The following is a 26,736-nucleotide window of genomic DNA, read 5'->3' on the forward strand; positions in this document are numbered from 1 at the left end:
TGTCGTCTGGTTTGAGCCTGCGTTTTGACTGCTGACGGCAATAACTTTTCAGCGCAACAACTATCAAAAGGAGCCCTAAGAGGTATGTAAATTTGTTTCTCATGCGGGTCGTACTCAGCAGAACGGCAGCAGCGGCAATACAAAGACATATCTCTACAGGCACTTGGGACTTCTCACCGAAATACTAAGCTAATGTCATGGCCAGAAGTCTGAAAGCTTTTGACAAGTAACAAAGAAGCTAATAGCTGTCAGGAGCAAGCGTCCCAAGAACAACCCCCCCCTCAACCTCAAACCATCCCAGCCAACGTCTCCCAGGCTGGTGCCAGCTGCATCTCTCAGCTTAAAAGCCAGAAGTTTAGGCAGTGCACGTCAAATGCCAGCGCCGTAGTCCTACAAAGTAAAGAGTGGAACCGAGCAATGGTGGCGGACATGCGCTGTGCCGCTTTATTAGCCTCCGGCACCCTTTCCTCAAGTCTTCACAGGCCAAATTTCAAAAAATCAAAATTTCGTCACACAATATTTTGAGAAAAGCAGAGACAAATACATAAGACCATTTGGTGCTTACTGCCCAAAATGGAACATTTTTTTACTGAAACAGCATTTTGAGATATGCGAGCTCCATTTAACTAAAATCTACTACAAGTCATGTTTGCAACATCTAGAAATGGAGTGGTTCAACCCACTGTTTCTACACCTTAACGACAAAATGTAGTGCTAGACAAATAAATTTACACAGCTCTTCATTGTCGTCACAGACGGTGGCTTTGCCCCCGATGTCAAGCAGAATATCTATCTCCATGATTGATGTGCTTGTTTACTCAAATTCCTTTTATATGACGTCACCCATCATACAGCATCGCAAGTTGTCCCAGCTCTTCAACCTTTGACCTTGACCTTTGAGAGATATGGGGGTTGGCCCACCATCTTGGTTTGGCATATATGTGTCACCATGGCCTACGTGACTTTGCACCACGGTTTGACCTCTAAAGCTTTTCACGGTGATAAACGGAATTAAACTACCCTCTTGAGAACCTGGCGTAGTGAAGCTTTCGCTTCAAAAGACTTCAGGGGCCCTTCGTCAGATCAGGCTCAATGATTTAGGCTCAGAAGGTATCACTCAGACAACATTTTCTACCATGAATTTCTTGTGTTGCCCGCTATTAAAGCAGCTACAGGTGGTTAAAAATTTACTTGCTCCCATGGTGTAATCTTTCCAATCAGCACCGTGGTGGCTAAGCGTCTGCACTGCCTGCCAATCAGCGATCGAAGTGCGTCTCGTTATTTACCAGATTGTTTTCAATGTTAAGCGCTCCTTCTATGAAGAAGGCCTACCATAAATGATATTGGATAGTCCGAAGTTCTGGAAGGTGATAAATTCAAAGGAAAAGCGCGCTGTCACCCTCACTACACGGTTCCGATGAAATCATGACCGATGCTAACTGTGCGAACGCATTTAACACTCATCTGTTTTTACTGACTAATCCGAAGCACCCTGCTTTACATTACCACTTATTATTACTACAGCCATGGAAGCCATAAGCTTTAGCAGTAGTGCATTTCCAGGGTAGTTGTGAGTTTAGCATACCAAAGTGGCAGGGCAGGTGGAGTTCACTACATAATTTATATATATTTTGGGGTAGTTTCTTCACTGCAATACATTAATGTGGTTAGGAGATTGGGTACGTTAGACTCGCTACTACCAAATTTCGTGCATACTCAGTAAATAAACGAAAAATCATCAATCACCGGCATAGATGATATCAACTAAGAAACTTTGAAATAAACTAAACTACAGCGTATTGCAATATTTTTTTACGGTTATTGCAATCATCCTTTGAAGGAACCATATACCAGACGATTGGAAGGTGGGGAAGGTCGTTCCCGTCTACAAAACAGGTACTACAGGTTTACCTCTTAATTATCGTCCCATTCCTGAAAACTCATGGAACATTTTATTCACTCCAAAGTCATGCCATGTCTCTCCAATTAACCCTGTCCTTCCCTGTCCCTGTCCTGAATTTCTGCTTGCCGTCGCATTGCCAGTCATGTCTTGTTTCACAAGTGCTTTTATTCGCCGCTAAGGCAAGAACCATACATCTGCGCACCCTCAACACGCAGACCCATTCGCAACGGTCACCCGCTTCAAGTTCTGCGTCCACGTGCCCGTACCAACTTCCCCCCCCCCCTTTTTTTTTGGAGAAGCAACTCTGTGGAACGGCCTTCCCCATCATATCCCTTCCTTATCATATCCCTTCCCATCCACGTTTATGACCGATGGGACGTGATGGTTTGTGATATATGGGGTTTGACCTCCGAAAGCGACTTCGGCTATAAGGGACGCCGCAGTGAAGGGCTCCGGAAATTTCGACCACCTGAAGTTCTTTGACGTGCACTGACATCGCACAGTACACGGGTCTCTAGAATTTCGCCTCTATCGAAATGCGACCGCCGCGGCCGGGATCGAACCCGCGCCCTTTGGGTCAGCAGCCGAGCACCATATAACCACTGAGCCACCGCGGAGGTTCATGGGACTTGTGTGCGGATGTAATGTAATGCGCACTACATTTCGAGCAGCTGCCGGCGGTTTTGAAGGTTCCTCTGATATGTGTGCATTACATAAAGTAGCAGTTATTGAACGTTCATGCGGTGTACAATCCCTCGAAACAGAGCCAAAAATTTAGGAATATGTATTCCTTAATTCTCATTTCCGCGGCTTGGGGCGACGTCTAGCGCCGGTCTCTCGTGTCACTTCTCCCTTTCATCATCGTGAGGCACACGTGACGTCAGTAGTGTGGGGCTCTCGTATTGGCTAGCCGAAAACCACAACGACGTTCGTAGACGAAGTACGTGAAGGGGGCTAGTCACGTGGTTAGTCACGTGGCCACAGCTGCCAAGGCGGCGGCCGGCGCGCGGTTGCAGCTGTGGCGAGTGACGTGGTATGTCACGTGGCTGCCACACCTCCACCGCTCTCCCACTTCAAGGTCAAGTTGCGGCGCCGATGACCTTGGCTTCACTAGGCCAGTAAATTAGCTCTCGCTTTAAAATCCTCAAGGGACAAGACACAAAAGAGGACCAGACAGGACAAACGTAGGATGGTAGATGATTCAACAATGTGTCAGTCTTTCGCTTTTAATAATTCGGCATATTTATTCAGCTCGACTGCAGGCTTGTGCAGCGCAAATCAACAAGGCGAAGCAGTGTCCACCATTTATCTTTTATTTCCGCCCTGGTTCACTTGCACACCTGTCAGTCCTGAGTTGTAATATTCAGCGGATGCTTGCCGAGAGTACAATAGCCGGATTTGCACACGCCGACTACGTACGTTTTGTGTTGTTTTCTTGATTGCCCTTTCGTCATCCGAACATTGTATTCCAGCTGCAGGGAAAACGGAGCACCATATATCATCAACCGTGAAATTTAAAACGAGTTTCCACTAACGCAAGAGTTTTTTCAGCACGTGTTTACCAGCGTTCCCAAGTGTCATGGACAAACGCTGGCAGTGGCAAAGGGTTTGGCAAAGTGGTATAAAAAACTGACCACCGTACTCCCATGCGTACCCTTTCCGCAGTCTTGCTTACCGCGGTGGCATCCATTATGGTAACGCCTCTTGACAGCCTACCGCTCTCGTGCGGGCCTACCACCAACTTCATCTTTTCAGATTACTTGATTATAAATTCGCACAATCGTCACCGCTGTTAGAATAAAAGTGACACCTACAGACAGCATTGCTGCGACATTTTCAAGTTCAGGGCTTCAAAAGTACAGAAGAATGTTCTCAAACAGATTTAAATGCTTGAAGCAGCGATCATTATTTTTGTTACTTTTTGTGTAAGTATTCTAGTCTGGACCATAATGGCACCGAAGAGGGTTGGCACAACCGCAATTTATCCCCTCTACAAAGAGAGTTGAAGGATACCTCCTGGCTCCACAGATGAGAACGTTTTATAACATTATCATAATTTTTGCGCTCTGCATGAATATTCCAATAACACTCTATAAGAAGAGCTACAAAATATCCTGTTTCATTCCGCACTGAGTGCTGTTTTTCGTTCAGAAAAAAAATGATAAAAATCTTCGTTACTCGTAGTGCGGAATACATGAATAATGAGTCGTCCGCGAGTGTTGTTTATTACACAATCGATATCCTTAACAGGTGTTCTATTGATATCGCCTGTAACGACTATACTGCCAGAGGTTCAACACAAGACACGCACAAGGACGCAGCGCTGCTGCTAACGAATGTGTGGTTAAAAAATTGGTCACGTGGCTCGCAGCGGGCCACGTGTAGCGAGGAGGGTGGGCAACGGGGTTACTCCAGTGACCTTTACCACTCTCGAGGAGCACACTATAAAAACGAATACACCTGTGTGGGAGTAAAAAGGGAGTAAGCTGTCCTCCTGCGCATTTCCTTTTATAAAAGGGCTGACTCTCTTATTACTCCTTTGCGCTTAGAGCGATATAGTGCTGCGGGCCACGCGTACCACTGTTAGCGACGGGATAGTCATTTGTTATTAATATCAATTATTTCGTTACGAAAGAGTTTTGTTATAGCAAGGCTCAGTGACAGGAGAAAAATTACAGAACAGCGATGTATACGGTATTTCTAGAGGATTTCATTTATAAGCAATACCTCTAATATTGCATTTTGTAGACATACGGAGATGGCCGAAAGTTCCCAGGCCACAGGGTCTGCTTTTCTGCGGCATATCCTGCCACCTATGATATCAACAAAGGTATCAAGTTTCTCAGGGGTGAGAACGATACTTCTCCTATGCTGTATAGTGATTTTGGGCTTCGGGGGTATCGTAACTGCATGCCCTACTGTAGCACTTGACAGTAGACCCTGTGGCCCGGGAACTTTTGATGGACCCTGTGCTATCGGGGACAGAAGTGCCCGGGACGCGACGCCACTGGCTCAAATGCATCGCTGCGTCACCAGAGTCACCTAGTGATCCCAGAATTAATGGCGCGTCATTTCGCGCGCCAGAGGTGCTCGTCTGGAAGCGTCTGCTCTTGAGTTTGGTACGAGAAGCAGCCCACATGATGAGTCGACAAGATGGCCACTTATCAGTGCAGGCAAGCTGTATTTCTTTTTCGGTTCGACCAGCAGCTCGCTGCTGCGGGCTACCGGAGCGTTGCTACGCGTATCAAGCTCAAAGATTGGAGCACCGTTCCGGGGACGCATTCAGACGACCACCCCTTCAAGCAGGAATGGACGGGGCGATAAAACAGACACCGCTGCAAGCTATACTTTTTTTTTTTGCGAACGCTCACGCATCCTGTGCACTTCTGTCCCCGATAGTACAATAGCGTCAATGCAGTCGCTTCGAAGCCTTCTGAAGTTTGTTTATTTAATAATGATCACTTGTGAGGACTGACCTTCATGATTCTGAATGCTGCCTTTACGGAGGACATTTTGCGAAGGACACAAGCAATGGTGAGTATAATGAGTCAGTAGCAGTGAAGTTCGACAGTCCTCACATTCAACTGCTTTACGCTATGTATAATGTAACAGGTTTGAAAGCAAGTACTTACCAAGCACCTAACACCATCTGTGCGCTTCTCAAAGTTGCTGTAGGCGCATTCAACTTGGCAGGAGGTCGCCACGATGAGCTGTAACATTGTTTTCTTGCACTGTACATGCATCAACAAAATGCGAAGACGCCGTTTCGCTCTTGCACTAGCTGCAAACATGTCAATGCCTTCCGAACCTGACTGTGTCGTCCAGCTTCCCCGCGAAGAATTTTACAAGCGAATTCATCATCCCTTAGTCCAGTGCATGTTCTTCGTAATCGGTTTCACGACAGCAGAAGAAACAAACGCTGCGAACAAAAACGTGTCGTTGCCAGTATACCTCTGTAAAATTGTGTCTCCGCCCACAAATCAAGTGAAGAGCAACCGTAATTAAGCAACACTTTTTAGGCAGCATAAGGCTTCAAAGCTGTCCGGTGGACTAAATAGGACGAGGCTGACTTCACAAAGTCCTGCATCATGGCGAGGACAGCAACACGGTTTTAAAAAGATCGGCTACAATCAATGTTTTCTCTTATGTATACACAAGCGACCTTTCAAACTTTGATTGATTGATCGATTGATTGATTGATTGATTGATTGATTGATTGATTGATTGATTGATTGGTTGATTGATTGATTGATTGATTGATTGATTGATTGATTGATTGATTGATTGATTGATTGATTGATTGATTTAACTACAAGCTAGGGTCGCTCGTTTCCAACCAGACCGGCGACCGCAAGAAAAAATATCTGCTCGAGTGATGGCAGAAGTTCATGCCGTCTAGTCGCCGCTAAAATTTTCTGCGACAGCCTTCGACAGCATTGCCCTGTGTCGTACTTACCTTAGCAGGTATGACCGTCACGTAATTCACTGTTTTGCAGTTGAAAGACTGAGGGTTGACCAGTTCATGCGGTGGTGGACTATCGGGAACTAGAGGAATAAATAAATGACAGCACGAAATGCATATTAGATTTATTCTAAATAATCGTATCTGTCAAAAAGGCATCTGCTCTCTCAAGCGCAGAAAAACATGGCAAGGAGAGGACAAATTAAGGTGAGCAGTTAGTAAGGCGATGAAGCTCTTTTCATTAAACTATATCCAGGCCTCATATGGCCGCACCATGCTGCGATCGAGCGATCAATTTACCTTGTGATCAAGCGATGCCGTCGCGAACAGTGGACGGGCCTTTGTGCTAATGTGTTGGGTTCATTTCCTTGCGCCGCTGTTTTTTAATGGAAAACGTTTGAAGCCTAGGATGTGAAACTATGGTAGGCTAAACTGTTGGCTATCGCTTAAAATATTAATACTGCTTTTTTTATTGTAACCGAAGTTGCTACGAAGACTTTTGTTGTGCATCGTGGCTACCTGTGGTTTTCGGGCCCGTATTTCCAGACACATTACAGGAGTTGCCCCGACACCGTCCCTCATAAAACAGCTACTGAGAGCAGCGCGAATGGAGGCGGTTTATGTGACCGCACGCTCATTTTCATCAAGAAAAAAAAAGAAAACTTCTTGGCCACATCCGGACAAGCCAGCTCGAAAGTGGAAGTCATATCTTACTTCACAAACTCGCGGAAATCGTTATCTCGTCCTCACTGTTCAATCCAGGGATGGCAAAATCTAGAGGCGCAGATATCGGGCACATATCGGCCGTACTGAATGGCAAACTTGCACCGCCATACGGCAGCTGAATGGAACCGGTTAAGGGCAGCATTGGCGATGGTTTCTGCGACTGCGAATAAACGTCATTCTCATAATAGGTGGTTTTGAGCTATAGCTGATAGCTTTTCCGCAACCTTCATTGGTTGAACGCCGGAAATTAGCCCATCGTTTGTTTTGACGATTCGCAGTACCTTTTCAAGGGGTTGGCTCCGTCCCGGAATTTGTATGATACGTCCATATATATCCCTCCCTACTGAAAAATGTATATAGGTTTGAACGGGTCAGTAAGTAGGATTATGGAACATTTGGTTTGGCTTTATAGGATGGACGTCCCAAAGCGGCTCAGTCTATGAAGGACGCCGTAGTGAAGGGCTCCGGATAATTTCGACCACCAGGGGTTCTTAACGGGCACTAACAATGCACAGTACACGGGATTTTCACATTTTTCCTCCATCGAAGTGCTACCGTAGTGGGCGGGTTCGAACCCACGACTTGCATGCACTGTGTGATGTAAGTGCACTGTAATTAACCACGGGTAATGGTAGTTATACGGAGCCCTCCGCTAAGGAGTCACTCAAAGGCTGAATCACTTTGAAAGCTTCATCCTATAATGTTAAACGAAATGTGCCATAATCCTATATGTCTCCTATTCAAACCTGTGCACATTTTTCAATAGGGAAGCTTCCATTAGTGGCTGCACTGTACGGTGTCGCAAAGAACCCTCCGCAAACGGCAACCAGTGCGGCAGCAGCCTGGGGAGGGCTGCCAGCATGGTACACCTCGGCAAGAGAAGTATTTATTCGTCGTAGTAAGGCTCCTCTTCTTTGCCGCTGTCAAAGCACTGCACGAGCGGGAGCCGTTTCCTCAGAGATGAATTTGAAGTACAAAAGCTAGCAGCCATCACAACTGCTATAATTTGAAGCGACTTTCTTTGTGGCGTTGATTTGGTTTTTATGGAGCAGGAGCAGCTTGGTCAAGGCGCGCCATGGATAACTTGTCAATGGTCTACGCGAGTTGGGGCCAAGGCTCATTTTTCTTGCATTTCATTCAAGAGAAGCCGAGCAGCAGTTGGAAAGCAACTCACTGAAAAACCCGCGGGTACACGGCGGCGCCGGGATTTGAACCCCGTACCTCCCGCATAATAATAATAATCCCGCATAAGAGGTGGATACTCGAATCGATTATGATTATTTTTTTCTATTGCGCAAAGGCATCGGTAGTCACAGAGCTTCATGGCACAAAATTTTTTCGTCTACTCAAGGTGGGGTCAAAAACCCATTTCCCAAGCATTTCACCCCGAAGAATCCGAGCACCAAGACAGGGGAAAGCTTGTACCCGTTGTATCACCGGTGGGTACCCGACGGGATCGAGCCCAGAACCTCCTTCATGCGTGGTGGAGGCTCAAACGACTAGGCTATTGCTTTGGTGCGTGTTCGAAGCAAACTGGTTCAAGCCTGGAGGCAGAACACAAGAACCCCTCGTTCGCTGCCAGCCGGTTATTTTGACCATCGCGACAATGTGATCTATGCAGCGTGTTCATTTAGTGTACAGGCTGTGTCAGCGAAGGTGAATCATTACATAAAAAGGGGTCACAGACCATCAGTGCGATTCATGCGGCAGAGTATGGGTCAGCATAGTTTTCTCCTTGACGGTGGCGGGGGGGGGGGGGGGGGGGGGGGCGTAATCTAGTCCGTCAATCAATCACCTTCCATATTAACAGCACAACGACGACAGGAAAGAAAGGGAGGTTCTCCCTTTCTTTTGTGTCGTCGTTGCGCTGTTAATATCGAAATACGTAACCAATTCGCCCAAAATATTGTATTGGGGTACCATATCAATCACTATGTGACATGCCGTGTCCCTTTCTCCGCACGGCCGAACCAATCATAGTGTGCCGCACAGTACACCCTCTCACCCCTCGGCTCTGCTTGGCGACCACGGTTTCCCTCTCGCCATCCTTCGCCTCCCAACGACTCGCCCTTTCTCTCTCTCTCCCCTTGCCCTGCGCTCTTTCAGCCTCCTCTCTCTTCCTCTAGCCCCTTCCTTCTCTTCACTTTGCCTCCTCTACCCCGAGCCTTCACACTGTTGGGATGCAGGGTAGCAAGCATGGTCGGGCCGGAGAAGGGACGAGGAAGATCGGAGGTTACGAGAAAGAGACCGACAACTTTATACAACTATTTGCATTATGTACACGTAAGGAGCGACTAAAAGTGTCTCTCAGTAAAAGGGAGCTTCTTGGCAGAATGGTCTCGGGAGTCTCGTTGAGAGGGACCTTCTCGGCCGCACTCGATGCCAAGTTTTATATGGCTTTCCTTCCTTGAATTCCCTAGATGGTGGCACGACCTGCCGAGGAAGGCGTGTCCTGAAAAGTTCACTTTGGCACTCATCACGCACTCTTTCATTAGGGAACACGCCCACGTCACGTGTTGAGCTTGAGGGTGAGGAGGATGCCGTCTATGTCGCGCAGACACCGGAAGGTTCGCGAGTGGCGTTCCTACGGTCTGCAGGTGGTGGCACGCGTGGCACTTACGCTTCACTGTAAGGCCATACGTTCAAGGCTAATGCCTCGTGGGAAGCGTGCGTGGCGGCAATAATTTGTGGACCACAGCGCTGAGGGTAATCGCGTTTTTGACATTCTAAGAAATGATATGGGTGATATTGCCGTTAGTGGCAACCGGTTGCAGATCCCTAATTGCGACCAGACTCCTGAGTGTAATAGCTAGAAGTTAACTATTAGAATCGATTAATCATCTTACTCGTTAACTTGATTCACCTATTTTCTAATGTCCGTCAAAACTGGTATCTCGAGGGCGCAAAAGCCACCTCTTTAGCTCAAAAAGCCTATTTCATAAACATATGGTTCTCCCTCCCTGAAACTCTCCGTATATGGCCGCGTAACCGAGAAACTGCCCCAAGTGCATCAAACTTTTTTCGTGCTTTCAACTTGGGAAAGAAATCGATATCGGTTCCGTGCTCGGCGCATCGCGTGGTTACTGTGACGCCTACCTTTATCCACGCACTCTTGCTCGACGCATTGGCCGACTTCGGTCACCCTCGCCCATCTTCCGGCCGTCTTCAGCTGAAAGAGGGAAGAATTAGGCGCAGCTTACGGATGCATTAACACCTATAGATGGTATAGTATAGATAGAGAATGCAAAAGCACAAGATCCTCCCTGCCTGCCCGAAACTTTCACAGCTCGCTTAGATGCTTGAGAAGTTCTGTAGAGTATATTTTTTCGGAATCATGACACCCGCTTTCGGGGAACCGAACAGACCAATTTCTATTTTTTTCTTCTGAAGTGATAACAGCTATATTAGGCCAATTCTTCCTTCAGTTTTGATCTTGTACTTTCCTTCTCTTCTTTTCTGGCGGAGTGAGTGAGAGAGGTTGTACGTGCGTGCGTGTGTGTTTCGAAATTTGAGGGAAGGGGAGGGGGGGGGGGGTGCTCTCGCTCCCACATATTCGCCCCAGAAGAGGGAAACGAGGCAGCGAGTTCCACACGCCTCAAGTGCTTTCGCTGGTCCTACTCGGTTTAATTGTGTTACAACCCTACCCCCCCCCCCCCCTCCTCCCCACTTCGAGTGCATTTCCTCCGTGTGGCGCACTGCTAGCGAAGCAATTGGTAAGGGCTCTTCTAATTTCTTTTCTCAAGGCACTCGGCTGTTCGTGCAGATATCGCATACCGTGTCCGCACTCCTGGAAGCTATCTACCTGCGTGAAACATACCACGTCACTGAATGGTCCTGACAAAACGCGGAGGCGAACACACGAGAGAACTAAGGCAAGAAGAGTCTGGTTGCGCCTGGTCTCCGTGCCTTTGTTCCCTTTGTGTTCGACTTCACTTTTTGTTCGCGCTTTAGAAATGGGAGAGATGTACAAACTGGTCCAAGCAGAAGCTATTCTAAGCACAACGCGACACTTACTCGAGCACACTTGCGTCAGTCTTATCCGCGCTTCTGCATATAGTCAGTCGCTGAAGCAGAAACCGCGGGCACTTTTCATCGGCAGGTGCAGTGCAGTGCTTGTTGGGCTAGTTAATAGAAGTAGGCGCAATAAAAAAAGGAACACCGATTTTGCGCACAAGGACGAATTCTGTTGTTTCTGCAATGCAACTAAAAATGTCTTGTTTGTATTATCCATCCACAGAAAAATTCACAGTGACACTTAAGCTTAAGGGTAACGGAGTGGATTCCAAGGCAAGCGTAGCAGGGGGCGGCAGAAGGTTAGGCGGGCGGATGAGATTAGGAAGTTTGCAGGCATAGGGTCGCTGCAGTTGGCAACGGACAGGGTTAATCGGAGAGACATGGGAGAGGCCTTTGCCCTGCAGAGGGTGTAGTCAGGATGATGAGATGATGATGCTTTTACCCGAAGTTACGTCACTTCACTCCAACCAATGGTAATGCTTTCGTCTGGTGACATCAGTATTCTCAAGCTAATGGGCGAATTTTATGACCAACGACACATTTGGCCCCATTTTCTTCTAATTCAACACCATTAAAACCATTTCGAACAAAGTAAAAAATTAATGATGACTGCCCCCGTAGTAGTGCGGATGGCGAGCGCTAGCTGGTCCACGTTGTGCTTTTCGAATTGTTGCGTTTGCTTCGAATGCTGCCACACATGAGTGTGGGTGAATAATAATAATAATAATAATAATAATAATAATAATAATAATAATAATAATAATAATGATGATGATGATGATGATGATAATAATAATTCGTTTTGGGGAAAGGAAATGGCGCAGTATCTGTCTCATATATCTTTGGACACCTGAACCGCGCCGTAAGGGAATGGATAAAGGAGGGAGTGAAAGAAGAAAGGAAGAAAGAGGTGCCCGTAGTGGAGGGCTCCGGAATAATTTCGACCACCTGGGGATCTTTAACATGCACTGACATCGCACAGCACACGGGTGCCTTAGCGTTTTGTCTCCATAAAAACGCAGTTGGTTTTTAAGCACAGTAACTACTCAGGCCCCTCAGCGAGTCCCATCCGTATACCTGCAGCGTGCAGCTAGTGCACGACGTTCCTTTGAAAGGTGTCATTTCAGGATGTACTCTGATGTTATCTTGAGCATCATTACAAGGAGTTGGACGGCACCTGTTGCTACCGCCGTCCCACCCCCCTCTCTCCCTTGAAGAAAAAAAAAACGAGTTTTTTTTTTCCTCCGTGATATGGTGCCCTCAGGCCAATCTGCGCATGCGCAGTGGCGACGCGTGGCAGCAGTCCGTGTTATTTAGCGCGACCTACGAGGCACAGGCCACGTGCGCGGAATGGTCACATGGTCGCAGACGCTCGTTGTTGACAGCCTCAGCTACGCGCAGGCCGGAGACCTTCGCCCTAAGAGACAACGCTGTAAAAGAAGGCTGTTTCTCAATTCATACTCGCGGAGTCGTTGAATTATTTGAATGCTCATGATGTGTTGTTCTCTTTCATATTGGCGCTACCTGTACGCATGGTAGACGGGCTATTTGGTATATGCTGGTACCCGGGAGCCTCTTACACAGGCCAGTGCCGCATCTAAGGATAGGCATATACTGTGTACGCAACCCCATGATGCACTCTTTCAACCACTTACAGCGCAATACGTGCCTCGCTTGACGCTTTTGAATGTATTTCCACAGAGTCGGCTGCATGTTGTCTCGACTTTCTCCTGGAAAAGAAAAGACGTTGAAAGCAGTCATGACGTTGAACAATCCTGGAAGTCGATTGCACCGGGTGGCCTTGAGACTGCTCGGACAGTAGCGAGCTTCTTCGTAATAAGGATCGCTATATGCACAAACTCTCAGCTTGTATGCAAATGATGCGTTCATTACTCGCGCATATCTGCAACAAAATGAAGTAATGCTTGCTGCTCAATCGAGAGGCAAATAAACCGAGGCGTTTTCAAGCGCTAAAAACCCAATTCTGATCTGTGAACCCGCATATGACACTTTATTCTGCTATTAACAAATGATCTCTCGTTAATTCGATCGCACTTAATTCGAATTTCCAGCCTGTTCGAACTGCTACGTTGGTACTGTGAACGTAGTGTATTATTACAAAGTCTTCCCTTCATTCAAGCTCCACATAAATCAAGGAAATTCTTTCCCCTTAGAGTTCGGATTATCGCGAGTTGCCTCTTCATGCAACTATACATTAACGAAGTCGGCAGTCACTGAGACCAACGAAAGCACGAGAAAATTGTGTCATTTCTTATTTCAAAGAGGTGGAATATTTTCTGATCATTTTAGAGCAATTTAAGAGTCGCAAAAAAAAAACAGGAGGGAGATAAAACTTAAGCGGCTACAGGTCTGCTTTGGCGTGTTAGTTGTTTTTTTTCTGCCACCGTTTACGAGCACAATCAACTCATTAGGTAGCTCGTTGCATACTTACTTCATTCTTGATCATTTCGTACTGAAGAACTAAAGATGCCTGCTGGCGTATTTAACAAACTTCCTCATCACTTTTCTTCTGCATCCATTTTCAGCTCAACTTTGCAGGAAGAATTTCATATATTCGCTGCACCCATACAAATCCGTGGTCGAGATATTTTCGCTCGTTTTTACCTCAGCATCTTCATAAGTTCCACGCTTATTAACGTATTAATTGCTGCACATAATTATGTGACTTCTAGTGTGGAAGACAGTGGACTGGTGTACCTTCTGGAAACGAGTGAAAGAAATAGCACAGGTACAAGAACCACCATAGGTGAAACCGTCCTGAGATAAAATGCGTGTAGCATGCATATACACTGTACGCTTGACGCATGTCCGCAGGAGCGGTCTATATAGGAAGCTGGAATGAAAAGGCCTAGTGTATTTAGGGGAATCCCCGAAGGGGGAGTACGTTTCAGTAAAGGAGTAATTACTCATCATCATCCACATTAGCTCGCTTCCATGGTTGCGCTCGGGTGGCTGCTAATGAGCATGTACTCACCGTGTAACTGACAGGCGAAACGAAATGTGAGCACATCTCCTCAGGAACGCTGAATGTCATTACGGGAACAGTGGGAGCTGAAAACAGACAGGAGGACAGCGATAGGACATTTTACTTCAGCACGAAGGTTTTACTAAAAGACCGCGAACATCACTGGCTTAACTGCCTACGCGTAACTCGCGATAAGGAACCTTGGAGCTTCTTATTCTCTGCATTAATGCAGAAAAAGAAAAGAAAACGCCATGCCACTTATCACTTGACGCAGCTATGGGATCTCCAGACGCTAGACATGCACTTGGGCCTTGAAAGACGCCACAGTCGGGGGCTTCAGATTAAAGTAACACTGAGGACAAAATGAAGTTGATCAATATCGATTGATTGATGACCACGTCATAATGAAAAAGATGATACTTGTCCCCCCAAACAGAGCTTTTATAACTTAGAAAAAGTAAAAATAAACTTAAAGTGTAAGTGTCGCCACCACCGGTCATTTTCGCAAGCAAACTGCAGCGACGCCGAAGAGGCCAACCGTGGATCCCTGAGGCCAGGCTGCACCGCCCAGACGGCTCAGACGGTGATCGCGGAGTCTTTTTCGGTCCTGACGTCACGAGAGTGAATTGAGTGGTGAGGAAACTTTTAAATTCACTTTTCTAAGCAATAAATGCGTGCTTTGGTGCCGAACATCAACACAATCGGAGGGAGCCGTAGAACCGATTTTTACTATGGACGATAATTATATGAGGTATCTTCAGTATATCTTTATTTGCGCCTGCTTTGATATGTTCGGAATTTTATGCGGTATTTCCGGACGTAACTACTTCACAACAAAGGTGCTGCACTTACGAGTTATGATGCACACTCCGTTCTTGCAAATGCCGTCGACAATAACCTTGGGCACGTGGGGAGGAACCGCTACACTGCGTTCATGATGAAGCTGCGAAAAACGAAAAATGAGGCAGGGATTATCATTGCGCGCTTGAACTTTCTTCGATGAAGTGCATGATAATGTGAGGCGACGGTGATAATTTTGAAACAAAGCTGATTCTTAATCCGGAAACCTGCGGTCACACCATAGATTTACGTTTTTGAAGCTTTATTGCTTTGTCAGTCCAATAAACAATGCAAATGATAATTGTGGACAAAGAATGCTTGTCTAGATACCATTGGGCTTCGTGTTTTAACCAAGGCTTTCCAACTTAATTCCCCAAATCTGAACACCTACGCCGCTGCCCCTTACACTATCCCCTGTAGTTTTCCAGTTTCCTTATCTTTTGGTTGTTCTTTTTTGTTCCCAAATTTACTCGCAATATACAACAAAAGAAGAACTTTATTACCAAACAAGGTGTTCCGTTGGGTAGTCTTTCTGTCCTGTTGTTTTTGCAAAAATCCGTGCACCTAACCGCCAGTACCTGTACAACAAAGGGATATGGAAAGAGATGAAGATTGGCCTGAAAAAGGGGCGAAGAATAAGAGTGTAGACCCCACAATGTCAAACACACGCACGCAACCGCGCGCACACACAAACTAACAGTTAACAAGGCGGCATTTATTGTTGCTAACAGTTCCAGCAATCGCGAAATAGTCGTTTGCTGGTTTTCAGAACCTGGCTGAAAGCACATTTTTTCGGGGAAGAGAATCGTAATCATCATCAACAACAAAGGTACAGTCGTTAACCGACCTGTCTAGAGTGCTTGAACTCCGAGCCGTCTGCTCTCCGCGGCGCGCAGAGTGACGTCTAGTGGCAGCGCCTGGTTCGAGGTTGCGCATCTTTGAGTGCCGTCTGAGCATCAGACATGTGCTATCTCGAAACCAGGCGCTGTCGCTAGACGTCGCTCTGCGCGCAGCGGAGAGCGACGGAGTTCGAGGTCACAGTCACAAAAAGGTTCGGGAGCACGTCTTATCTGAAAGCTCTAAATAAACTGTGACTAATAGTTGTAAAACGTCTAAAATCGGAAATATCTGCGCATCTTATATATATTTTGCACGCAACTGTGGTACAGAGAAGCCGTTAATTCCGTAAGTGAATAAATAATTAGTAAATGAGCTCAAAATTTCCTTCGAAACATGCACAAGTCGGAGATCCGTGACTCCTCTGTGGACAAGTAAACTTCCTGACATCGCAAAGGGTCAAAGGAGTGTCGCAGAAAGCCGGATGAAATAATATAATTGAAATTAATAAAAGAATTAGCTATTATTATCGCATCCCTTTAGAAGAGGACAGAAATTTCAGGATTTTCTTTTCTGCCCTTTATATCTTCCTCCCTCTTTCGTTTATTTCTCTTTGTTCTTTTTTTGCTGCACGGTTTCAGCAACTCAGCATTTAATTGTGCATTCGTCGTCCGCAGCAGCAGCAGCCTGACTACGCCCACTGCAGTATACAAACGGCCTGCGACTGGGCTGGCTAATGAATGTACGAGCGTTTCATAAACATTTTACTCAGTGTCCTGCTACTAATGTGTCTGTAAGTCTCAGCTAACATGCTTATTGAGAAGTGACGAGTCCCTACCGCCTCTTGTAAACTAGCGCAACGGCTCGAAGCCATACAGGGAAGGGACAAAACACACAAAACACAGTGCCGGCGGCGAAAGAGCACAATAGTTTTATGCTAAATGCACTGTATTTTTTTTAACTACCAACGATAAAGAGAAGGGTAACAGTGGTGAACTGTGTAACTGTGATCAAATCAATCCTTTTCGTGATGTCACAGCAATGTTTCGTTTAATCATAGGGGGTCGCATTAATCGCCACATAGCAGCAGCCTGCTCCGGCAGCCTCAGTTCTACTCACTCGGCCGTTTCTCCTCACAGTTGCGTCAATGCACCCGTTCGGATGAGTCCATGGAGTGAAATCTGAAACCGCACATTCTCTCCATTATTCGCTTATTGCGCAGACTCAAATATATAAGATGCACATAATCTGAGCAGTAATCAAGACCCTGCTGTTTCTCCGAAACCTTAACCAGCAAACTCGACAAAAAAAAAAACAAGAGTTTTCCTTCAAGGTGAAAAACGTAGCGCAAAGAAACGAGGACACAGAAAGACGGACAACACACGGCGCTTACTTCCAACAATGGTTTATTTCAGAAAGAAAAAGTGGTTTTATAACGAAATCACGATACCCCCTCTGTATCATTGATGGCGAAAGAGCTCGCATATCTGGCTGATAAGCTTTGCTAGCACATGGTTTGACGGCGTGTTGGTCGTGATTTCGTTATAAAACCACTTTTTCTTTCTGAAATAAACCATTGTTGGAAGTAAGCGCCGTGTGTTGTCCGTCTTTCTGTGTCCTCGTTTCTTTGCGCTACGTTTTTCACCTTGAAGTTATGAACCAACAAGCCCAAGCATATACCCTTCTGAAGAGTTTTCCCTCGCTTAAAGCTGGGTGCGCGAGCCTCGTGCTAAGTAAGAGAAGCGTTAAGTTGAAAGCTTGAACGCTTATATAATTATAAAAACTATAACCAATTGGTATTCTGCTCCGATCCTGTTGTATTCTTTTCTACCCCATAGCAAAAATTTGTCTAGTACGTATTGACCGAATGCATTCCTGTGTTTGCTTAACAGGACCCTATAAATATGATATGGGTTTGAATCACTTTGAAAGAGAGAGCGGCATGTGCAATTTGAAACAATGGCTGCGCTAATTTCTTTGACCCTAGCTATTATGTCAACCTTCAGTTAATGGAACGTCCCAGACAAACCTCCTCACTCCTAAAAGGCATGGCATTGCTTTGTCATCCCGCTTCATCTCTCTCTCTCTCTCTCTCTCTCTCTCTCTCTCTCTCTCTCTCTCTCTCTCTCTCTCTCTCTCTCTCTCTCTCTCTCTCTCTCTCTCTCTCTCTCTCTATTGTTGTGCCTTTTGATAGCAATTAATAGTCAGAACACCATAAGTTATATGAAATTTTGTTGTTCTTCGAAGCGGAATGCGGCTCTAGCAAAAGTGAAAAAAAAAATACCACTTGACGAGGTTTGAGCCTCCTTACACAAAGCACACAGCAGTTACACATTTGCATAGATATCAGCATAAGTAGGTTAACATACAGACATTTTAAATAAATGCAGATTCTCGTGGCATAGCGAAGCGCAGCCGCTACGTGCCGCTCCGCTGTTTCACACAACGATTCGTTGTGTACAATTAATTGCACAAGTGGCGAATATTAGTAAAAATATTCGCTTCGTATTCTATTCGGTTCCATCACTAATCGTATTTTATTGGATTTTTTTTCGGACACTCCTACAGTTCTACCAGCAACGAGCGGTGATTTCGTGTACACACCTGCAGTGATGCAAGATCCATTGCGACATACTCCGGTCCTGTTGATGTAGTCGCCATTTCCGCTTCCCGTGTCGAGCTGCAGGCGCCAAAGCGTGAAAAAAAAAGGATCGACAGCATAGTCTCATGTAACGCTACGAAACTGTTTCAGTTAACGACACTCACTGCGCACAGCCTTCCGTCATTCAGCCTCGTCTCGTTCCAGGTCCCATTGTTCCCCTCGATGCAGCGAGCCGTGCACCCCAGCGCCACTTCAAGCTGCACGGCAGGAGGAGGAGGAGGAGGAGGAGGAGGAGGAGGAGGAGGAGGAGGAGGAGGAAAAGCAGGGAGGTTAACCAGACGAATAGCCGGTTTCTACGACAGAGTCATCACACAGCCTATGTCCAACATTCTCGGAGAAAAATTTCGAATACTGAAAAACAGTAAATTGCTGGTACGTATAAAATATTGACAGTAATGGTCCATTCTTCCGATACATTGCAAAAGTTTTCTTTTAAAGATTTTGCATTGGTGGCATAGAGCACTTAAGACTGCCATATAAAACAAAAGAGGAAAGCTTTTGACTATAGCAAGAAACGTTAATAGGAGAAAAAAAAAATTCAACCCTGCCGACGGGAGAACTGCGGATATACTGATCGGTATAGTGAAATCTTACAATACATGGAGAAATTGCGCTCATAAACTCTTTCTCGTTCAGAAATCCTTTTGCGCAGAATTGTTGGGTATCACAACGACTGAAAGGCTCCGCTGCACGCATCTCGGACTTTCGTAGCAAAAATGCCTTCGTGTGATGATTATGGACTGGAGGGTGAATTCACATTTGAACAGAAAGCATCTGCAGCGTCAGATCCTCCGTCAGATGCATGAGCATGCAGCATCAGATTCGAATAAATTATTAGAGACGTAACTAGTGTGACTTAGCCCACTATCCCTTTCCGTCAACGACACCTTTTCGTTGGGTGCCTATTTAACTTCGCGGGCCGATCGGCCAATGGCAGAACAGCAAATTGGAGGAAGGTTTATATGCGCGTCAGATTCTATTAATCAGACCTGATCAGTTAAAAATGCGAACCATTTTGGAGTATCCTTATAAGCGCAGTAACGCATCTAAAAGCGAACTTCCGTCACTTTTGTTCTGCATCGAATTATTTGTATTAATATTATTGGTTACGCGTATAATCTGTTACATCACGCGCATTCTGTTCTCGGACATTAATTTCTTTTTCCTTGTTATCGCCTCACTTTAAGAAAACAACATAGACGGGAATGAACGCAAATGCATCTTGTTCGTTAATCCGTGAACTGTGTGGACAACATTACCATCCCTCCTCCCTAGACCGAAAATAGTAAACAGGAAAATCGATGAAAATAGGAACCATCAAAGTGTGGCAGTGAAGTGGTCTTCCTTTGCGGTTTTCGCTAGCATATAATACACATCGGGATAGTATATAATACACATCGGCCACATAAGCCCAGCTTTATTCAGCCAAGCCAAGCTAAGCATGCAGTGGACATCGGCCCTGCGGAATATACTGGTCTGCTTCTAAGACATCCTTTGACAAGCTTAATTTTTTAGCCGTGAAATAATTTACATCATCTAAGCAAAATTGGTGAAAAAATCATATCTGTTACCTTGCTGTTTATCAACGTCGTATTCACTTTGCAATGATATGCAAAGGGATCGTACGCTGGAAAGATAATGTCAGATACTGTAATCAGTATGCACTTCGCGGCTTCCCATGCATATCACCAACTACTCTGCCACAAATTGGCAGTTCCGAGAATTTTTTCTAATTTTTTCTTCTTAGCTTACTCCTTTTTGCACCAAACAGCACAACCTCTTTTTTTTTTTCATTTTGTCTCAGAACCAGCAGGGATTTTCATCAACGCCACTGCACTTCGCAGGCTAGTAGGAGCTGTCAAACGGAGTAAGCGCCTGAAGTGTTTGAGTTTACTTTATTTGTACCAGGCATGCACAGTCACATAATTATATCAAGTGCGAGAAACATATGCAAGAAAACACTGAGCACAAAACTGCGGTAAGGAAGGCGAGAAGAAAGCAACGATTTTGTGGCTTGACAAGCCCAAGCTCCCATCAAACATAAACAGCGGCAGCAGGGAAACAGAAATGTCACCAACAGAATGTCATGTAGTGGCAGAAAAAGAAAAGAAAACAAAAAGCAAACAATACACCGCTTGCCATATGGATCGAAAAATGATAAACTGAGAAACATCAAACATTGTTGCATGAAGCGATCATACTGACCAACTGTTCTTTTTTTTTGAATACACGCAAACCTGCAATGATCCGCAATTTATTTAGTTTTTGTGGGAGACTGAAACGAATAATCTGCATGCCATAATCTACCCGCCGCGGTGGCTCAGTGGTTAGGGCGCTCGACTACTGATGCGGAGTTCCCAGGTTCGAACCCGACCGCGGCGGCTGCGTTTTTATGGAGGAAGAACGCTAAGGCGCCCGTGTGCTGCGCGATGTCAGTGCACGTTAAAGATCCCCAGGTGGTCGAAATTATTCCGGAGCCCTCCACTACGGTACCTAATTCTTCCTTTCTCCTTTCACTCCCTCTCTTATCCCTTCCCTTACGGCGCGGTTCAGGTGTCCAACGATATATGAGGCAGATACTGCGCCATTTCCTTTCCCCAAAAAACCAATTATTATGCCATAATCTGTGTGAGGTCTCGGTACGAACCGAATTTCTGGATACAGAGCGGAACAAGACGGACTGTTTTCTTTTATTTCTGTATATAATTATAATTGGTTTTGGGGGAAAGGAAATGGCGCAGTATATATCTGTCTCATATATCATTGGACACCTGAACCGCGCCATAAGGGAAAAGATAAAGGAGGGAGTGAAAGAAGAAAGGAAGAAATTCTGATGTTTTTGTTTTGCAGTGTTTTGCGTTTTTATGTATTTCTGATTTGCGAGTTGAGAGGAGCTCGTACGCATAGAGCATATTATTAACTTGAATCACTTGATACATTGCGAAAGGGGATAAGCGGGGGGCGTAATTAGGCTGATTAGTAATTGCACGTAGGACATTTTCTTGCATAACGAGTAGTTTTGGAGGGCTCTATTTGTGTTTTTTTTCACACTTAATAGCAATAACGCAAATGCAAATCGGAAAGTGCGTTTTAACTGTAAAGTAAGCGCATTAGATGTCATGGTTTCAAATGCTGACATCTCAGCATACCTAAAACACGAGAAAGCTTAGTGGGCAGGTAATCAGCAGGGTCGTCCGATAGCACAAACCCTTGGAAGAAAATCCCAGGTGATTTAACAGCAAACGAAATTCCATTACGGAGTCATTTATACGCAGGAGAGTAAAGATAGTACATGAGGTTGATTTCGGACGTAAAATGACAGCTTTAGCTTTAGTATAATTTATTAATAATGCAGGTTCGAGTGAATATGAATACAATTTACTTAATGTTTTGTTTGCTACATTCACGATGTCCTCTGCATCAGTTCCAGTGTTCCAGGCATGTGTCATTGGCTTAAATTACGTATAGTTGGTTGAATGATATATGTTTATATGCCATTAATGCAGACGTTACTTTTCTAAAGTATAATGTTCATTTAATCTTTTGGCAAGGACGTGCAGGCCAAGTATAAGGGACTGCGGTGGATTTCTCCTTAAGAACCACGAAGGTAGTTGTTAAGAGAATAATGAGCCAAAAATAATGCATGTAAGGTCCCGCAAGAGGTCGAGCGCGAATAGTGGATTATTTTTTATTAAAAAAAAAGACCACCGAGGAAACTCGAATTATGGACCTTTCTTTCTTTTGAATGACCCTTTTTCTGTCCGAATAAGAAGTGAAAAAATTTAACCCTATATTTACCCCCGAATTTTGGAGAAAAAAAAAAACGAGGATCCTTGTGGCACCGACGAAACTCCGCACCGTTCACCCAGATTGTCGTGACGAGAACGGAACCATACACTCTAAACGCAAATACACCCATATGGGAGTAAAAAGGGGAGTAAACTGTCCTCTAACGCACTCCCTTTTTGTAAAAGGGAGTGTGCTGGAGAACAGTTTTACTGCATTTTTACTCCTTTTGTTTAGTGTGTAGAATTTCTGCGCACTCGAGGCGCGCGATTTTCAATGCCTATAGAAGGCAGTTCAAGCGGTTCATTTGTTCTGTCCTTCTCACGAAACCATTCATTTCTTTCTTTTTGTTCTCTCCGCGTCTTTTCTCCTCGGAATGCTTTGCGCATGCATTAATAATACAAATTTCGACTAAGACTCGTCTGGCGAGAAAAAATATGGCTGTAAAAAGTAACACTCGCAAAAAGGGAAAAAAAAATTGGCTAAAATAAATGATGTTTCGGGGACCCGTGCATTTTCCTTTCTTTTGACGAGTGTTAGTTTTTATATTCACACGATGCCTCAGGGCGTGCTCATACTCTTCCACTGTGGACGTGCCTTTTGACAAAGGATTTTATCCCTGTGCCCATAAAGTGCGCGTGTTAAATTCATGTAAAAAAATGTAAGAACATCCTAAAACCGCCGGCGTCCAAACAAAGTTAAGCATTCACTCACGAGGTCGTTTTGTAGTAGGTATGGTGTAGGTAATTGTTTTAGTTCTGTCGCATTTTCCTTTTTTGCAGACCCCAGCGACTATTTTTTGTTCGAAATCCTTCTTCCAAGCCTGTTAGAACAGATGCAAAAGTTATTAGTTTCACACTAGTTCATTTCCCTAGATTTTTAATCTTTTGAGTCATGGATGTACACCAAATAGATGGACAGAATAACTGCTAATTAGTTTACTTTGGTATCAATGGGACTTTGCTGCTATTATGGGAGATCCTTATTTCATACGCTGATAAGGACACGCGTGTACGTATTGTAGTTTACATTACTGATCAAATTATCATAAAACCGTTACTATACAACTGCATTTCAGAATAAGAATGAATTTTGGCTGTATTATGTAAAACCTAGGAGCTTCTAATATGAATGTCCGCATATTGCATATTGCAAGTATTGCACATGAATGCGGAAATGTTTTAGTCAGACTGCGCTTTAAAAAGATGAAAAAGCAAAGAAAGTTCAATTTTTGTCATCGATTACTTTAACAATGGTGCATATTTATTTGAATCTATGCACTTCTGAACGCAAAGTACAAATGACAAAATAAGACGTAAAAAGCAGTAATGAAGATAAACTGAAAGGACACAATCGTAAACTCGAAATTTCAAGTTATGAATAAACGCTAATCTAATAGTAACTTATGACAATTTACCTAGGTCATGTATTCCAGTCGCCGATGATTCCAGAATAAAAGTCTAAAATGTGTCGTAAGCGACCGACATTAATGGGTCACTTTTTTGTTATAAAAACGTGAGCTTGCACTAGAATTGCGGAGGGTAGCAATTTCAGTTACATTTCTGTCGCAATAAAAAAATGTAATTGAAATTGCCAACTCGCATTGCGTTAGCGCGTATTAAATACAGGTATTTCAATCTGATTTCGGCAGTATACCAACGTGAAACGTTTCAAGGTCATAATGTGTAATAATTTCAGTGAAGCTTTTGGTTTTTATTGTATCGTTGTAACCGTCTAACCGTGGTAGATTTGCTCTTTCAGGAACATGAAGCTTCCAAGCACAAGACGACTCATAATTGGATCGTTGTGTCGAGCTTCACGTTAATGAAGTGGGTATAATGACACAAAACTATAGCAACCGACACGTTCCATGACCTGAGGAATGTTGCTGGCTAGCCTGACGCAATGAATAATAGCTGCTAGAATTTCGCACTTTCTTCTGTGTTCTGAATGCTACACGTATCCTTTTTTTTTTTGTACCCTGAAACCGATCTCAGTAAATGTCAGCAAAAAAAAAAAGGACTAGTGATGTAGCACACCCACGCATCCAAAAATAAATGAAGCAAGCACCCAAAAAACCGCATGCATAAAAAATGAAGTAAATAAACCCCAACCAAATTTGCACAGATCCCAAATGCGTTCTCGGTCACGGGTTCCCGCTATGGACAGAACTCTCCAGCTCTACCCGCAATCTCTGCACAAGCAGTGTAAAATTAATATATGCTGCCAATATTTGGCCTAGTGATTTTATTGTCTTTATTTTACGCTTATTTCATTTCTCTGCGCCCATTTCTAAATTTAAATGTAGGGATCCCGAAGGGTCGATGATCAGTTGCAAATATTATTTTGGCCGCCGCGGTGGCTGAGTGGTTATGGCGTTCGGCTGCTGGCCCGAAAGACGCGGGTTCGATCCCGGCCGCGGCGGTCGAATTTCGATGGAGGCGAAATTCTAGAGGCCCGTGTGCTGTGCGATGTCTGTGCACGTTAAAGAACCCCAGGTGGTCGAAATTTCCGGAGCCCTTCACTGCGGCGTCCCTCATAGCCTGAGTCGCTTTGGGACGTTAAACCCCCATAAAGCAAAAGCAAAGCAAATATTCTTTTTGTATGTTTGTTCTGTTCGTTTCTTACCAGGCAAGGTGTCCCGTCGCTCATCATGCCATTTCTCTCAGAAGTTCCGCTTGGTTGCGTTGTTGGCGCGGTCGCATTTATGGGAGAGCCTGCAGTGACATTCACAAGTTCGCTCTCTGTATCCACGACATCTGATGCATTTGCCTCGTTGTTGCTTCGCTGCACAACGACAGTCATGTCGTCGTCGTCCTCGTATTCTTCATAGTCTTCTGGATACAACGGGGCTTCTGCTTGGCACGTACATCTCTCCGCCACCGTCACCTTCGTAGCAAAAAAAAAGTGCACAAGAAAGGGACTGGATGACATGCGTGCTCTTATCCTGAGCACGACGGGGCCTGTCTCTTTCGCTGTGACAAGTATTTGAGCAAAATGAACATAGAAAAAAAAACTTGAAACGGAGAACGAATGGTCCACGCACAGTTTTGTGACGCAATCCTGAGAGTACATAGCGGTTCCTGACTGTTCCTATACGTATACATGCGCCTATTATGCGAGTATATCTGTAAATACATGGCTGAGCGCTAATGAGCTGTTTGCGCAAAGTTCTGCAGATTTTGGCCAGTTTATCCACGCGAAAACAATGATCGCTGGTTTGCTTTGTGTCAGGATTTACGTTCTGTTTATCTCTGACTTGGACGTCGACGGTACATTATGCGGCAGTCGATCCCCTGCGTTTAGAAAAGCCTCCCCAGTGTCGTGATGCATTTTTATGATCATGAAACTGTACCACTGTTTGAAATGACAGCATTAAAAATCGCAAATAAAAGTTCTTTTTCTCAGGAACAAACTGCCAGCCGCGGCAGCCGTCAGTAAATTAAAAAAAGTTGTAATTACCTAACTGAAAACTAAAAAGCTACCAGTCATTTCTTTTTCAGCACTGTCTAGTGGTTACGGCCAATGGCAAGTTCTTAGCCGCGGACAAGGCGACGCCGTATCAACTAACGAAGAAAAAGTTGTTCGCTAAAGCCTCGCAGGGCGAGGAAATGTGGCGCTTTCTGTCGTTCAATATACGCTCATAAACAGGGGGGTGTGCAGCAAGTTTATTACAATCTCAACGTCCTGTGGTGACTGCGGAGCCCATTTCAAACTATCTGCGCTGTTGCACCGTGGCGTGCACTTTGTTTTACATACATACATACATACATACATACATACATACATACATACATACATACATACATACATACATACATACATACATACATACATACATACATACATACATACATACATACATACATACATACATACATACATACATACATACATACATACATACATACATACATACATACATACATACATACATACATACATACATACATACATACATACATACATACATACATACATACATACATGCATGCATGCATACATACATACATACATACATACATACATACATACATACATACATACATACATACATACATACATACATACATACATACATACATACATACATACATACATACATACATACATACATACATACGTACGTAGAAAAAGGACAGTCATCTCCAGCTACGTGGCCGTCGTTTTTTGGCAGCAAAGAAATTAAAGTGCGTGCCGTGGTGCAGTAGGGCAGATTATTCGAAATGCGCGCCATAGCGTCACCAGAGGATGATGCATTTGCAATAAACTGCCTGCGCACGTCATGAGCTCTGTTTCTGTTTTGCGCACGGAAAAAGTACCACATTACTTTGCGCTGCAGGGCTTTAGAGACTTACTTTTTCTTAGTTTCAAAAACTGAGACGTCATTGTCGAGTCCGTGGCTAAGAACTTGCCATTTGCATTAACCTTAAGACATTGGCAAGTAAAACCGAATCTGTAGCTTTTAGTTCCTTGCTTAGATAATTAGCGCGCTTTAAAATTTACTGATGTTCACGGTG

General features: G+C 44.6%; 1 protein-coding gene across 1 annotated transcript; it reads right to left on the reverse strand.

The window, feature by feature from the left end:
- Positions 1 to 3,137: 3,137 nt before the first annotated feature.
- Positions 3,138 to 24,868, reverse strand: LOC144119614 (uncharacterized). The gene is made up of 14 exons (XM_077652188.1): positions 24,845 to 24,868; positions 22,931 to 23,039; positions 20,002 to 20,057; positions 18,535 to 18,627; positions 18,373 to 18,448; positions 16,888 to 16,949; positions 15,435 to 15,509; positions 14,944 to 15,034; positions 14,101 to 14,177; positions 12,761 to 12,835; positions 10,188 to 10,260; positions 6,360 to 6,448; positions 5,536 to 5,613; positions 3,138 to 3,375 (listed from the first exon to the last, which is right to left on the reverse strand). Exons 1-14 carry the CDS (start codon positions 24,866 to 24,868, stop codon positions 3,247 to 3,249), a joined length of 1,107 nt encoding a protein of 368 aa, XP_077508314.1. The 3' UTR covers positions 3,138 to 3,246.
- Positions 24,869 to 26,736: the final 1,868 nt, after the last annotated feature.

The sequence above is a fragment of the Amblyomma americanum genome, chromosome 2 (genome assembly GCF_052857255.1).
Source record: "Amblyomma americanum isolate KBUSLIRL-KWMA chromosome 2, ASM5285725v1, whole genome shotgun sequence".
NCBI classification, from domain to species: Eukaryota; Metazoa; Arthropoda; class Arachnida; order Ixodida; family Ixodidae; genus Amblyomma; species Amblyomma americanum.

Excerpts from the sequence above, each read along its gene's own strand:
- LOC144119614 (XM_077652188.1), bottom strand. The coding sequence starts at position 24,868 with ATGAGCGACGGGACACCTTGCCTG. Across the intron at positions 14,178-14,943 it reads CGGAGTGTGCATCATAACTC|CTCCCACTGTTCCCGTAATG; the intron begins GTAAGTGCAGCA and ends GTCTGTTTTCAG. Across the intron at positions 6,449-10,187 it reads GCAAGAGTGCGTGGATAAAG|TTCCCGATAGTCCACCACCG; the intron begins GTAGGCGTCACA and ends TTATTCCTCTAG.